Source organism: Plecotus auritus (assembly GCF_963455305.1).
Source record: "Plecotus auritus genome assembly, chromosome: 4".
NCBI classification, from domain to species: domain Eukaryota; kingdom Metazoa; phylum Chordata; class Mammalia; order Chiroptera; family Vespertilionidae; genus Plecotus; species Plecotus auritus.
Genome location: NC_137775.1, coordinates 38,623,212 through 38,639,861, shown reverse-complemented (window position 1 = coordinate 38,639,861; position 16,650 = coordinate 38,623,212). Strand labels below are relative to the sequence as shown.

Sequence of the window (16,650 nt, the reverse complement as noted above, 5' to 3'; positions counted from 1 at the left end):
CACCTGAGTACCTGGAGGGTTCCTAGAAGAAAAACACCTGCTCCCCGAATATGTGACTCAGGTTACACACACAGGTATGCACGTGAAGCTGCTAGACGCCTTGTTACTTAGAGCTTTAATTTCCGGGACAGAGGCGCCGCAAAATCCCGCAACCAAGGAAACAACGCGATTCCATCCCCAAAGCCCGCCAGCGCCTTCCGGCGTCCATGGAGCGGCGGCCGCGGGAAGTGACGTCACCGCAAGTTCCGGTCCCGCCTCTTCCGGGCACCGACCTGTCTTACGGAAATCACACGGTGCACGTGTGTTCGCGCAGCTCCGGGTGCGGTAGCGATGGACGCTCTGGATCGGGTTGTGTAAGTTCGCCGACTCCCTGCTGCGGGGAGCGCAGGGTAGAAGGGCCCCTGCGGAGGGTGGGGTGCTCTGGTCACTGCACCCCGCTTCTGGTACCCCTCTCCATCCTCACACCGCTGCCGATGGGACCCGCGCGGAGGCCGATCCGCCCGCTAGTCTGGGTCTCCCGGGTAGTGCCTGGCGGGGAGCGGGAAGCCCGCCGTGGCAGCCGCGGGGGGAGGCTGCACAGTGGAGTCGCCGCTTTTTATCCTAGCGGGTTAGCAAGGCTCTGGTTTCCGAAGTGCGAGCGAGGTGGGAGAAGGGGGGTGACGAGCACAGGCCTCCGAGTCTGACAGATCTAGATGACAAACGGGGCGCGCCAACTGAAGCGTTGTGACATTGGGCCACTTAATTTCCCTAAGTCTCACTTTCTAAAATAGAGTTCATAGTCGTACCCCGTGGAGCTGTGAGGATTATTTGCGAGAATGTATGTAAAGCCTGTGCTACAGCACGTAAAAATGCTCATTAGCGTTTTCTTGTCCTCCCACCCTTGTACACTTCTGAGTTATCATTGAGTGATGTCTGTTTTAGATCCATTGGAGCAATATTTGTTTGTCTCTTACATAGCCCTGCTATTATTTGCTGTGGTTTTCTTACAATTTACCTGGGTTAACATGTAAACAAAATAGTTTTCTTTTAGTCATTAATTTAGAGACTTCTTAAATGCATATACCTCTAGATTTAGGAACAGCAGAGATGAGTAAGACTAGTTTACAGTCTGATTGGGGGACAAATAGCAAATAAAACATATAAGGTGTTACTTACATTCTTGCTGTTTAGTGAGAAGTAACAGTCCACATTGAATGTAGAGCATATAGCATTTATATTGCTATATAGACACACCAAATATCTCTTGATTTGATTTAATAAGTAATGTGTATGTCGTTATAAACCAGTAAAAAATTAGAAGCTTTATACGTGCTTGACATTTAGCTGGAGGAGAATTTTTAAAATATGCATGGTAAAAGAAAGTGTGTTCCTCCTTCCTGAAGAGTCCATGGGCCTGGAAGAAGGAGGGAAGGTCAGTTATTTAAGAGAGGAGGAATTCTTTCAGTAGATGACAGAGAACTGTTGGGAAAGCAAGATCTCACTGTAGTGGAAGCAGAGGAGAAGCCCCTTTTCTGAACAGAAAAGTATAAAAGCATTCTACTTATGTCACATCATAAAATCAGAATAATGGATTTGTTTTCCCTTTGTATTTTGCAGGGTGATTGGTCTAGATGAGTTTTAAAATCTAACCCATTTTGAAGACTTGCCTACTTATAAGCTGTGTGATTCTGGGCAGACAACCTCCCTGGCCAACTTGCCTCATTTATAAATTGAAGATTATAATTGTACTTGTCGCATAGGGTCTTGGTGAAGATTAAGCCTTAATAGAATGACTCTATAAAAGTGTTAATCATTATTCCCCTTTGGTGACCATAATGTGTGACATTTCAGTAGTGAAGTTGAAGTGGGATAATGTATACTTCCTGGCAGGTATTGTGGTCTTAAACCTAGAGGAAAGATAAGCAATAATTAGCCTCCTTGTATTTAGTAACAGCCCACACGTTGACCAGCAGTTGGTGTGCAAATCTTTGTGTTAGGTTACAAGTTATAGTTTGACTGTTTTAATATTGAAAAAAAAAATGGAGTAAAAATAGCAACAGTATTCACTTGAGCCCCTCTTTCCCCTTTAATAAAAAAAGGTTTGATAGAAGTAGTAATAAAATAATGCTGGAAATATTAAAATGAATGCCTTTAAAAAAAAACAAAAGCAGGGCGGTGGAGATGGGCTAGAAGGGGTCAGTGGGGGGAAAAGGGGCATAAGTAATACTTTCAACAATAATTATTTAATTTTTAAAAAAGAACAAAAGCTAATAAAATTAACTTATTTAACATTAATAAATGAATATTTTTTACTAATTATTTCCCTAAAAAATGAGATTTTGTTTAAGGGTGGAATCCTAACTGATAAATGTCATATAATGTTTCTTTTGACTTCTAAGATTTTGCACATTAGTCAAGTTACAGATTTATAATAGGAAAATGTTTTAAGTTGTTATAAATTGTGATTTTTCTGAACAGAAAGCCCAAAACGAAAAGGGCCAAGAGATTCCTTGAGAAGAGAGAACCGAAACTCAGTGAAAATATTAAAAATGCCATGCTTATTAAAGGGGGAAATGCAAATTCAGCAGTCACACAAGTACTTAGAGATGTGGTACGTATATAAACTTATATTTAAAATAGTTTTGAGCCTTGGCCAGTATGTCTCAGTAGGTAGAGTGTCGAAGTTGGCCCAAACACCGAAGGGTCCAAATAAATACATGGATAAGTTAGCCTTAAGAATGATTAGCATTAGAGAAAAGCTCAAATTGGAGGTTATTTGCCTTGCCAAAGCACTGAATATTGGTTTTCCTTAAAGCAGCTGGTTTCAATTACTAAAATTTGGTTTACTCACATTTAAGGAACATACTGATCTAATTTGTAAAGTGCAATAACTGTATATTCCTTCACCAACACCAGTTATCATGTTAGATGCTGGGGATTTATCTATAATAATAAAAGTGCAATATGCTAACTGACAGCCGAATGACCTTCCGGACGAAGCCAGGGCTGCGAGGGCCGAACTCCTTGCACGAATTTCGTGCATCGGGCCTCTAGTAGTTAGATTAAAACACTGAGCTCCCTTCAGTGAGCTTAGTGGGAGACAGACAAGTAAAAGATTATAGCACTGTGAATTGAGTGCTATGCTAGAGCCATGCACAGGGTGGGACGGGAAGCAGAGTTGGAGCAAGATCGGGGAGGCAGGAGAATGGCTTCCAAGGCTGAGAAAAAGCTTGTTCAAAGAAGTGTGAAGGAACAGGATGCATTGGGGAACTGCAAAAATTGGGATGGCGAAAGAAGAGTGGGCTAGATGAAACTAGAATAGGCAAGATAAAATAATAACATGGAGTTTGAGCTTTATTCTGAAAGCTCAGTGCAACAGTGGAACCATTGAAAGATTTTAAGGGAGAGATGATCCTTTTAATCAACTTGACTAGAGAGGGTTGAAGCAAATGTAAGAAACTATTGAAGTCTTTGCTGTCAGCAAGTAAAGAGCATTTGGAATCCTGTGGTGGCAATGAAAAAGAGGATCAGAGAGAATAGATGTTAAGAGTAGAAGATTTTGGGCATGAGTAAGAAGTAAGACTTACCAGGTTTCTGGCTTGGATGTCTGATGAGCAATAATGCCAATTAAAAATGTATCATGTGGAGCATATTTTGGGGGTGGTGGGGAAAGTGATATGTTCAGTTTAGGACATATAATTTAAGTAGTGAAGTTAAAAGCTTTATGTACCTCTATAGCTTGGTGTCTAGCCCAGTGTTTAGGCACATAGTAGGTGCTCAATAAATAATAAATGTTTAACAGTGAATGAAAGGCATAGTCTCTATGGATGTATAGTAGGTAGTTGAATATTTAGGCCTTGAGTACAACAGATAGATTCTTTGCATTAAATCAAGTAAATAATTGAGTAGATCTTAAACTTGACTAAACTCCCTGTGCTTGTTAAATACAACAGTCAATTCAGGTATCTGAATGTCATTGTGTTAATGGGTTACTGTTCCTGTCCTTTCCAAATCCTTTCAACACAATAACCTAATTTTAAGTAATCTCTACGAACAGCACAATATTGCAAATTATTACAATAGTTAACACTCATACTGATAACTCTTGAGTTGCCAAGAATGGGTAGTAATATCTGTTCCACCAAGGCAGGGAAAAGTGGTCAAGAATCATAAGTGTTAGTGCTTACAAACATAAATTTTGCTGGTGAATTTCTTTTGTTTGCCAGCTCAAATAGTTAATGAATGATCATTTCACCTTATTTTTTATTGTTTTCCTTCATTTACCCTTTCCTCTGATGCAAGATAATGCCTTAGATCTTTGCTATTCCCTATGGTAGAGCAGTAATGATCATGTAGGTAATAAATGACTATTAGTGAATGGGTGAAAAGTAGGAAAAAAATGAAGAGAATTGAGTAACAGGAACTTTTCATGTTTTGTTGTTGTTTTTGTTAATCCTCACTTGCAGATATTTTTTTCCATTAATTTTTAGAGTAGAAGAGAGAGGGAGAGACACAGAGAGAGAAACATCAAAGTGAGATAGACACATTAACTGGTTGCCTCCAGTTAGCATTTGCCACCGAGGTACATGTCCCTGACTGGAATCGAACTAGTGACCCTTTAGTCTGAGGGCTGATGCTCTAACCACCGAACCAAACAAACTAGAGCTAACAGGAACTTTTTCTTTTTAACAGGAAATTTTTAAAGGGCTATGTTTTAACCCGCTAATATTCTGATTGTCGTCATTATGACTTTTAGTTCTCTTATCTCCAGACATTATTTCAATTTTATCAGTATTTCCTCATAGGATGTATTTTTTTGGTTTTCTGCTCTTCTTTCTATTCTCAAATTATTTCCTGGAAAGAACATAGTAGAATTTAAAGGAATAAAGAGAGCCAATTAATTTGGGTAGACTATTGAAAGGGCATATAAAATTGTAATTAGGATGGTTCAGTCTAAATTAGAATATTAAGCTTATGTTGAAAGTTGTTATAAGTGATCAAAAGGTAGCCAAGCAGAAGACATCAGAATAGGATTTAGGGACTAGAATAATCCTGTATAATGACTGTCTTAATGCTTTATTTTTACCTCTGTTCTTCAGAAAGAGTTTTGTTTTGAAATCCTTAAATTATTTTCTTTTACAGTATGCATTGAAAAAACCATATGGTGTTCTGTATAAAAAGTAAGTCATGATTTCTTTTTTTTAAACTATATTTTTATTGATTTCAGAGAGGAAGGGCGAGGGAGAGAGATAGAAACATCAATGATGAGAGAGATTCATTGATGGGCTGCCTCCAGCATGTCTCCTACTGGGGATCAAGCCTGCAACTCGGGCATGTGCCCTTTACCGGAATCGAATCTGGGACCCTTCTGTCTGCAGGCCGATGCTCTTATCCACTGAGCCAAACCAGCTAGGGTAGTCATGATTTCTTTTACTTTATATTATACTAGAGGCCTGGTGCACAAATTCATGCATGGGTGGGGTCCCTTGGGGTGACCTGCAGAGATCGGGCCCCAGCTCACGCCCCCAGCCTTGCAGTCACAGCTTGCACCCGCAGTCCCGCCTGGCACCCCGCCTTGGCCTGGTGCTGCCTCCTTACCTGCTCCACCATCCTGCTTGTAGGACCATCGGCCAGGGCCAGGCCCCCCGCCCGGCTCCCTCAGCGCCTGGGAGCTGGGCTGTGGCCCTCCCCTTCTCCCCCAACCCCCCCATCCCCGCACTGGTCACTGTCTGCGGGGTGATTGGTGGGGTGATTGGGCCCCTGCTTGCACCTGCCTTGGTCTGGTGCCATCCTCTCACCTGCTCCACTATCCCGCTGTGGTCCCGTCTCGTCCGGGCCCATTGGGGTCAGCAGCGCCTCCACTGCCGCCCACTGCCAGCGCCGCATCGCTGATGCCTGCCATGTTCCGCGCCACCTCCTGGTGGTCAGCACACATCATAGTGAGCAGTCGAACTCGTGGTCTCCTGGTTGAACTCCCAGTTGAACAGTCACCCGAGGGGACAATTTGCATATTAGGCTTTTATTATATAAGGATTACTCTGTCCCTTCACTCTCAACCTGTGTGTGTCTTTTGTTTTGAGGTGGGTCTCTTGTAGAAAGCATATAGTTGGGTCATGTTTTTGTATCCATTCAGCTACCCTGTGCCTTTTGATTGGAGCATTTAGTCCATTACATTTAGGGTTATAATTGAGAGGTACTTATTTATTGCATTTTAATTCTGTATGGCTAGGTTTCTCTCTCTCTCTTCTTTTCATTACAGCAATCCCTTTAGCATTTCTTATAATGCTGGATTGGTGGTGATGAACTCCTTTAGCCTTTTTTTGTCTGGGAAGCTCTTTATTTGACCATCTGTTTTGAATGATAGCCTTGCTGGATATAGTAACCTTGGTCTCAGATCCTTGCTTTCCATTACCTTGAGTACTTCATGCCATTCCCTTCCGGCCTGTAGAGTTTCTGATGAGAAATCAGGTGTCGGCCTTATCGGAACTCCTTTATAGGTAACGGTTTTCTTTTCTCTTGCTGCCTTTAAGATTCTTTGTCTTTAATTTTTGGCATTTTAATTATGATGTGTCTGGGCATGGGTCTGTTTGGGTTCTTCTTGTTTGAGCTTCTCTGTGCCTCCTGAACTTGTGTGACTTTTTCCTTTACCAGGTTAGGGAAGTTTTCTGCCATTATTTCTTCAAACACCTTCTCTATGCCTTTCTCCCTTTCTGCCTCTTCTGACACACCTGCTATTCTAATAGGAATCAAAACCTGACCTGATTCCTAGGTTGACGCTCAGCAATCCTTAGGTTACGTCGGAGATCCGTTCCTACGGCGCGATGTAACTCGATTAACTCAATTTTTGCCGTAAGTCGGAACCCACCTACATAAGCACCTACATCACTCACATAGAGCACATACACAGCAGTAATGAAGTGAAACAGAAAAAAAAATTTAAAAGATAACAATTCCTGACCTTTACTTGTGGTAAATAAATAATAAAAAACATAAAGCACATATGTACATACATCAAAGTGACGGAACTCCCCCCCCCCCATAAATACTGTAAATGGGAGATGGCGACATAACCACGAAACAATGTAAGTCGAGTCCCACGTAACCCGAGGACTGCCTGTATTAGGTAGATCCTCAATCTCTAGTGCAGGACAGTGTTAAAGGCTGTTTCTGACTAATTGGATCAGGCATAGATTCAGAGCCTCCAGAGACCACCTCTGCCTACAGTCTGATAGGATTCCTTTGTGAATTGCCCCCCAGGCGATTGTCCTCAGATATGGCCAGAGTTTTTTCAACAGGGTGGGGTGGTTGCTTTTGCCTGGAGTCTAATTGTTACTTTTAATCTCTTAAGTGACCTCAGGGCAAGGTGTTTTCCAGTAGGGACATCTGTCCAGGCGAGGCAGATGTCTATGTGGGAAAGATGTCCTGCTGCGTGAGGGAATGACTCAGCCCAGGAAACTTGGGTATCTGCCTTCTGAGCTCTAACCCCCAAGTTCCCAATCCTGGCTTCTGCTCTCACAGCTCCAGTCCACTTCTCCCTCCCTCTGCCAGAGCACAAGGTGGGTGGCTCCACGGGGAATTTTGTGCATTGGCCCTTTAAGAGGGTGCCTGAGTTTTCAACTGTTACTCCCTGGCAGACAGCACCCCACTGCTTTTCACAGCCAGATGTTATGTGGGTACCCTCCTCAGTTTTGGTGCTTTCTGCTCGGGAGCCCAGCTTCAGGATTAAATCCCAGAATTCTCAGTGGCACCCTCCACAGCTGAGATATCTCTCCGGGACTTGGGTTGCTGTCTGGGGCGCCCAGCCAGCCTTTTCTCGCCTCCACTACTCCTTCCAATCTCTATGCGGTCTCCATTTTCAGTCCTTGGGTGTCAGGATTCTCTCCTGTGAGTTTTCTGTTGATTATTCAGAAAGTTTTTCTGTATTTTAGTTGTAATACCAGTTTGTTCCTGGGAGCATGTTCATTATATTACCTTACTCTGGTATGAAAGTAACAAGCAACCACTCTATGAAAGATTTAGAAAATTAAAAAACAACAACAACACTATAAGGAACTACATGTAGCTATTTGTATTTTTAAATTTCTTTCCATTCTGTCTTTATTTGTATTGAATATTCTTACATCGTTGTAATAGTAGCATGTATATTATTTTGAAATAATTATAGACTTACAGAAAAGTTGCAAAAATTGTAGCATTTCTATATGTCCTTTACCCTGCTTCTTTCTCTTTCTCTCTTTTTAAAAATAAGTTTGTATTGATTTTAGAGAGGGAGGGAGGGAGAGAGAAACATCAATGTGAGAGAGAAACATCCATCAGCTACCTCCTGCATGCCCCCTGAAACCCTGGCATGTGCCCTGACCTTGAATCGAACTGTGACCTCCTGGTTCATGGGTCGACACTCAACCACTGAGCCCCACTGGTCAGGCTGTGTCTACATCTTTAGCCACCTTTATCCTTTGCTCTTTAAGCTCCAGTGACACTTGCTTCTTTCTGTTTCTTGAGTAGTCTAAGCTTGTTTCCATCTCAGAATCTTTGCTTATTCTATTCTCTCTTTCTGCAGCATTCTTTTTTTTTTTTTAATTGATTTCAGAGAGGAAGGGAGAGGGAGAGAGCGTTAGAAACATCAATGATGAGAGAGAATCATTGATCTGCTACTCCTGTACGCCCCCAACTGGACATCAAGCCTGCAACCCAAGTATGTGCCCTGACCGAGAATCAAAACCTGACCTGATTCCTAGGTTGAAACTCAACCACTGAGACACACCAGCCAGGCTCCTGCAGTATTCTGAACCTGAAAACTTTTCTATGGCTAACTCCTCATTTTTCAGATCTCAGCTCAAATAGTCATTTTCCACTTTCACACTGACACAATACCCTATTTTATTTTTGTGGGGTTATTATTTTTTGAAATTGTTTAAAGTTTCCACTAGAATGTAAGATCCAAAAAAAGCAAGGCTCTTGTTTGACATGGTATTATAGTACCTCTAGCTCCTAGAACAGTGCCTGGCACATAATAGGCACTAAATAAATATTTGCATGAATGAATATCTGTCTAGCTTCTTTTTTTGATCATCTGAATGTAAAATTATATTTGCTTATATGTTAATTGTCATGGGCAAATTACTTATTAAGATTATTAAAATTAGTCTCACCTTTTAAAAATATTTGTAGGAAAAATATTACAAGACCATTTGAGGATCAGACATCATTGGTAAGTATGAAAATTGATTTAAGAGATGCTGTGATTACTCAGACTAATTTATTTGGTACTCATAGATGAGCTTTTAAAATTAGAAATCATCCTATATGAAAGAATTTTGATGTAAATGGAGGGGAAATAAGACTACTATACTCAATATGACTATAGATATTACATTTCACTATACCTAGTACATATTAACTTTTTGCCAGTCTGTTGATAGAATTTTAAAAAATGTAATTACATTTTAAGTGCATAATTCATGGATTGTCAAAAGCTTGTTATGAGTCTATTTTTATAAAGCAAGTTTGATTTTTTAAAAATCTGACTGGATATTTTTAGAACAAGGAACTCTACTTGAATTTCTATAAAGATCCTTAAATATTCACTCTCTGGCTTTTTGCACATAATTTGACAACCCTTGCTCTAGAACAGTGGTTCTCAACCTTTTAATGCCATGACCCTTTAATACAGTTCCTCATGTTGTGGTGACCCCCAACCATAAAATTATTTTTGTTGCTACTTCATAACTGTAATTTTGCTACTGTTAATGAATTATAATGTAAATATCTGTGTTTTCCGATGGTCTTAGGCTCTACAGCAGCAGTTCTCAACCTGTGGGTTGCGACCCACAGGTTGAGAACCGCTAGCGACCCACAGGTTGAGAACCACTAGCAGGGTCACCTAAGACCATCGGAGAACACAGATATTTACATTACAATTCATAACAGTAGCAAAATTACAGTTATGAAGTAGCAACGAAAATAATTTTATGGTTGGGGGTCACCACAACATGAAGAAATATTAAAGGGTCGTGGCATTAGAAAGGTTGAGAACCACTGCTCTAGAATTTTAACAAAAAGTGGGTTTTATGGAGAAGAATAGTAGCGGTATTATATGTATGTAAAGGTAATTATGGAAAGCTTGGGGTGTTAGTCATAACATAAGAATATTAAGAAATATTTTAAGAATGCATTTATTTCGACTTGGCCTTTATTTTATTTTTAATATATTTTATTTATTTTTTTACAGAGAGGAAGGGAGAGGGAGAGAGAGTTAGAAACATCGATGAGAGAGAAACATTGATCAGCTGCCTCCTGCACACACCCTACTGGGGATGTGCCTGCAACCAAGGTACATGCCCTTGACTGGAATCGAACCTGGGACCCTTCAGTCCACAGGCCGACGCTGTATCCACTGAGCCAAACCAGTTAGGGCTCGACTTAGCCTTTAAAAAACATTTTTGAATACCTACTTTGTTCCAGACATAGTATAAGGTACTTTGACATCTGACAAATCATGTAGTCCTTGCAGATTTTTGCAGGAGGCGTTACTGTCCCTGATGTATACATGATAAGAGTAATTCTCAGAAAGGTGACCAGATCCCACTGAAAATGGCAGAGCTAGAATTCCTGGACTTTCTGACTCCATCCTCCACATGGGGAGTGGATAGGTAATAAACACTGGAATGAATGATAAAGTAGGGGCCCACATCTTTGGGAGTCTTGCAACCAATAAAGAAAAGCTGAGATCGTTGGAAACGCCTCATAGAGTAAATACATGTTGCTTACTTTATTCACAGAACTGTGTGTTAGATCTGTGGAAAGGAATTACAAGACAGCTGCTAAAACTGTGAAAGACCTAGTAATCTAATTTTTTTTAATCTTAGGTACTTTGTATATCCCGAAGATCTGTACTATTCTAGGGCAATGGTCGGCAAACTGTGGCTCGTGAGCCACATGTGGCTCGCGAGCCGCAATTTGCCGACCACTGTAATCTAGGGGGTGATAGCTTAGGAGTGAAAATGATTTGAACTTAATATTTAGAGGGTGTCTGAAATGAAAAAACCAGGCAGATCCATCTGCTCCGACCCTAACCATGGCCCTAAAGTAAATTGCTTGAAGAAATTGGTTCCCAACGATTATAGGTGGAGAGTTTTTGCAGTATGTCCATATTCAAGTGTAGATCAAAGAAGCTCAACTAGAAGGATTGTGGACTGACTGAAATGACAACTGTATTGTGCAAAAAAAAGGGATTAAGACTCAAACTCAGTAGGAACTAAGGCAGTGGAAGGACTCAGAACATGTGAAATTCCTTAAATAAAAATTTATTAATTTTAAATAATTGTGCCTATGTTACAAATAATAAAAGCCCTTTATACTTAAAAAAAAAACACACGTTGAGGATTATCATTGTTTTATCTGTTCTTTAATGTTTTGTCATTAAGAAGGTTTTCCCACTATACTAGACCACAGTGAATCTAATTTTTGTGCTGAGATTAGGCATCTCAGTAATCAGTCAAACTATGTGAGATGTAATGAGCATGTGTATCAGTCAGTATAAAAGGAGCTGTCTAGGATAATTGTTTCCACTCCTCTCAAATCTGTAATGAAGTCAATATTTTGGAGAGCCAAATGGGAGAGAGATTTCTTACTGGCAGGAGCAACATAGGTTTGTCAGTCAGCCCTTGCCGGGTACACAAAAGGGAACTAGTCACAGTTGGGGTGGGGTGGAGAATCTAGGGCAAGATTCCTGTGTGGATGAAGTTTGTAATAAAAAGTAGATATATACATTGTAAGCTCATGAGTCCAATTATAAATACCTAAAAACACCATGCTGATTTATGATAGTAGTAATGTCCTATGAGTAAAGGCATTTCTTTAGCAAATGAAATACTCGGTGTGCTATTTCAAAATAACTGTATAGCTAAAAATATAAATGGTCTCTATTTATTAACTTAATAGTTTTTATATATTTTTAGTTTTGAACCTACATCTTTCCCCTACAAGCCCCAAATCAGAAAATTTGACGTTAAAGGTAGAAATAAAGTCCTTTTCATTTGTTTATTCCCATATAGTTCATTAAATCTCCATTAACTTCTACTGAAAAAAACAACAAAAAACAAAACACAAAACTGATACTTTTTTTTAGTTCAGAGGTATAATTCTTAAGTTTCTTATACTTATTCATTGATTAAATGGGATTTCTTTGGTTTCATAGGAATTTTTTTCAAAGAAGTCAGATTGTTCTTTATTTATGTTTGGCTCCCATAATAAGAAGCGGCCAAATAATCTAGTAATAGGTAAGTATCATTTACTTTTTAGTATTTTTATTTATAGAGTTATTTCTGTGACAGTTAATTGATGATGTTGAGGATTCAGGAGTAACTAGTAAGCTCTACACTAGTATTTTTCCCATGTAATTTTGAATAAAAATGTTTTGTCTGCCAGTCCTCAGGTAAAGAAAGAATGGGCATATAAATATTACCCTACCTCAAGTTGTAGATATTTCTCTAATATAAAACTTAGAAATCCTAAGTCAGTATTAGAGTTAGAAAAAGAAAACACTAAGTAGTATTCCTAGCTGCATAGATTAACCCTTTCCTAATAAATATCTGTTTAATGGACACATTTGGGAAAAAAAACCCTTGCCTGGCTTCTTTTTTTTTTTTTTTTTGGCCTGGCTGTTTTGAGACTTGGTTTGGCATGCTCAGTGGCTTAGGCAAGCAAACCCTCTGTGGGTCTTTATTTACTCTTCTGTAAAAGATCCCTTCCAGAACTAAGATTGCAACAATCTATCCTAGGTAGCCTTGAAAATTTAAAGAGGGGACGTGTTTGAAGGGTATAAGAAGTAAGATAAGAAGCCGATATTAGGATGTTTTGAACATTGAAGATAAGCTGTTTGGGAAAAATAAATGCTCAAAAAAATGTGTTTTCTTTCTAGGTCGTATGTATGACTACCATGTGCTAGATATGATTGAATTAGGTATTGAGAAATTTGTCTCTCTAAAAGATATTAAGGTAAGATACTGATAAAAATAAGAAACATTTTGGCCAAAACCGGTTTGGCTCAGTGGATAGAGCGTCGGCCTGCGGACTGAGGGGTCCCGGGTTCGATTCCGGTCAAGGGCATGTACATTGGTTGCGGGCACATCCCCGGTGGGAGGTGTGCAGGAGGCAGCTGATCGATGTTTCTCTCTCATCGATGTTTCTAGCTCTCTATCCCTCTCCCTTCCTCTCTGTAAAATATCAATAAAATATATTTAAAAAAAAAAAAAAAAGAAAGAAAATGTTTAAAAAAAACAAAAAACATTTTGTAATGTTTCTTTTGGGCAATAGTGACATCTTGTGGTGAAGAGTGTTGATAATAGTTTGGTAGCTTAAGTAAGAAAGAACTTTGTTTTTATACTAGTGTGGTCTAAGATAAAAGTACAATTTCATTTTACCTTTATTTTAAACAGTGGGATATATTTAAAGTATATAACACATGTGGGTCTTCTAGTAATTAGCCTTCAGAGTGGTTACTAACTCTTGTCTACGCCCATGGTTTAAATGCTGTCTCCTCTCTCTGCATTATCACAGCATTTATTTTATAGAACTACAGAAATACTGGAATTTTTAAAGTGAGCCCTGTTCCAAACCTAGGAAGCTTTAACTGATCCTACAGTATTTTGGTTCCTAACTAACAAATTGCTAGTTAAGTCCTCCCCTTAAGGACTTGCATCTTTGTGTCTCTTTTATTTGAATGGGATTAAAAAACAGAAAATATTAAGTAGTCTTAGAGAGGCAAGAGAACTGTCCTAGTTCAGCTCCTGGGTCCAAATTGGGCTTCTGTCCCCTCAGAACTCTCCTTTCTTGGCGTAATCTATTCCATCAAATGCATGATTTACTTAGACCTCATAGCTACCCATGGAAGGCTGAAATTATTTTCCCTAATGTAGAGATTTAGAGATTGAAGCCGAGAAGAATTCCATTGGTGACTTAGAGTCATATATAGTAAATGTATAACCAATTAGAACTCAAGGACTTTGGAAGAAAGGATATTGAAGTTTGTAATTGGAAGTTATATAATTATTCTCAGTTTTTGCGTCTTTGATGGTCATGGTATACTGAAAGAATTATAGCAAATATATAATAAATACTTTCCCCAACCTCCTCTGAAAAAAGGACATGCCTTCCAGGTTTCCTGTGGGTTTGAGAAAAGGCTCTTACCAGATCCCCCCATAGCTATACAAGTGTCTTCAGGTACAGTGTAGAACAGTGGCCTGAGATTGGATTTAGAGGCAGAACACTTGGCTCTGAGGCCTGTCATAGCCATTAGGATGATTTGTGACCTGACACAGTCAGTTACTTCCCTGACCCTCAATTGCAATCAAGTACTAAATAGGTATAACAACACCAAGTGAGAGAATATATGTGAAAATGCTTATCATTGAAAATAACGTATTGGAAGGCATTTTGGAAAGTGTATAAACAATGATGTTTATTATGGTGGAAACCATGGCTTTTTACAGTTTCTTTTTGGGGATATGCACAAATCCCTGGAGATGAGCAGCATGTCCCCATTTTACCTTTGCCACTGCTGCTAGCTTTCTGGCTTGGTCACCAGTTAGTGGGCTTGAGCATTGGCTATTGCATGCATGCCAACTCCTCTACTCTTTCCACTTCACTTCCAAAGCAAAGAACTACTTCTGTCACTGTGCAGCTTGTGAACTGGACCACAACTTGTTTTTCAGGTCTCTCTCTCTCTTTTTTAAATATAATTTTATTGATTTTCTTTCTTTAAATATTTTATTGATTTTTTACAGAGAGGAAGGGAGAGGGAGAGAGAAGAGAGTTAGAAACATCGAAGAGAGAGAAGCATCGATCAGCTGCCTTTTGCACACCCCCTACTGGGGATGTGCCCGCAACCAAGGTACATGCCCTTGACCGGAATCGAACCAGGGACCCTTCAGTCCGCAGGCTGACGCTCTATCCACTGAGCCAAACCGGTTAGGGTTAATTTTATTGATTTTAGAGAGGAAGGGAAAGGGAGAGATAGAAACATCAATGATGAGAGAGAATCATGGCTTGGCTGCCTCCTGCATGCTCCACAATGGGGATAAAGCCCACAATCCGGGCATGTGCCCTGACCGGGAATGGAACCCAGGACCCTTGGGTCCACAGGCCGACATCGACGCTCTTATCCACTGACCAATACCAGCCAGGGCTTCGGGTCTCCTTTTTAAAAAATATTCTCACCCAAGGATATTTTTCCCATTGATTTTTAGAGAGTGGAAGGGAGGGAGTGGGAGAGAGAGAGAGAGCTATCAATGTGAGGGAGACACATTGACTGGTTGCCTCCTGCATGTGCCCTGACTGGTGCTGGGGATCAAATCTGCAACCAAGGCACCCTTTGACTGGGTATCAGGCCCGTGACCCTTTAGTCTGTGGGCCCACGCTCTAACCATTGAGCAAGGGCTCAGGTGTCATTCTTAACAAGAACCATTTAAACTGAATACTAAATTTTTATTCATGGAGCATATCAATAATTACAAAATTCATTAATTGCTGAGTGTATGCTTATATTGGTAATCCTGCACAGACTGTTAGTCAGCCCTTCACTTTTTACCCCATTATTTGGTTACAAGCTTATATTTTTAGTCCGTTTTGGATTGCATGCTTTGTTCTACTTTGTCTTCATGTTTATTTTTTCTTTACTCTGACTCCTCATTTTTAAGGCATCTTCACCAGGTATTTCTTTTCTCACTTGCTTACTTTTATTGCCAAGCCTCATTCCTCTGTTAACTCTTAAGCAACATTAGATTAGACTTTACCAGGAAATAGAGTGATTATTCTAGGTGCCTGTTTTCTAAGATGGCCAAACTGCTAGGTGTGGTGTTTCTGCATAAAATAAACCTTAATGAGTGAGATGTTTAAAATTTAAGGCTAGTTGATTTTATATTAGGTAGTATAAAATATATCACAATTTCCTGGGATATTTTACTTGAAAAATTTGTGTGTAATTTATAAGAATTATTTTTTTATTTTTTTCTTTGTTTAAAAACACTTAAAAGGTTATTCAAGGACTTCATAATTATAGTATTTTTAGTATACTATATCATAGAATTTATATATTACTTAGAATTTTAGTACCTTTCAGGCTATTGGAATAAAGCTCTTTTGTTGTAGTTTCTTCTAGTTCAGGGTTTTCACATTGTGAAAAATATCAGTGATCTACATGACAAGTACTGTTTTACATAACTTGTTTAGTTATATTTTTATGATGTGTATACTGGGTCATGGCTTCAAATAATATTTTTTATTACTATGCATTGTGGTCAGAATGGTTTGAAAGCCAAAGTTGTACTTGGGTTGCCTCACTTTCTCTTAGTACTTGATAGCCCCCGTGGCCCTAGGGGTAGCAGTAGGAGGGTCAGGTAGGACAGTTGGAGCACAGCGGAGTCTTGGGATCTGGAAAGTCCATTTAGGCCCTGGATCAGACAGACAGCTTAGGCACATTTCCTAAGTGTAGACAGTTAAGTCTCAGGATTTGGAAGCAGAGAATGCCTACTAGAGTGGTCATGGTGAACAGGGAAGTAGCAGGTGACTGCTGATCCTACAACAGAGGATGTTTGTTTTTTTTGTCCTATTTTGTTTTGTGGGGTTTTTTTCCTGCTAAATTTGGATAATCTTGATTGATGTCAGAGCAGT

General features: G+C 39.7%; 1 protein-coding gene across 5 annotated transcripts in view; it reads left to right on the top strand.

Annotated features, from left to right (window-relative positions):
• Nucleotides 1-241: 241 nt before the first annotated feature.
• RPF2 (ribosome production factor 2 homolog) overlaps nt 242-16,650 on the top strand; it is a 39,960-nt gene continuing 23,551 nt past the window's right edge. The window contains exons 1-7 of one of the 5 annotated variants that reach the window (XM_080666860.1): nt 263-353; nt 2,458-2,590; nt 5,122-5,159; nt 6,239-6,476; nt 9,151-9,190; nt 12,179-12,260; nt 12,902-12,978. In XM_080666860.1, the coding sequence (XP_080522986.1) occupies nt 6,436-6,476; nt 9,151-9,190; nt 12,179-12,260; nt 12,902-12,978 (240 nt within the window). In that variant the 5' untranslated portion in view covers nt 263-353; nt 2,458-2,590; nt 5,122-5,159; nt 6,239-6,435. Of the gene's footprint in view, nt 354-2,457; nt 2,591-5,121; nt 5,160-6,238; nt 6,477-9,125; nt 9,191-12,178; nt 12,261-12,901; nt 12,979-16,650 lie in introns of all 5 variants that reach the window. The other 4 variants (XM_080666858.1, XM_080666859.1, XM_080666862.1 and 1 more) reach the window with 4 other exon arrangements.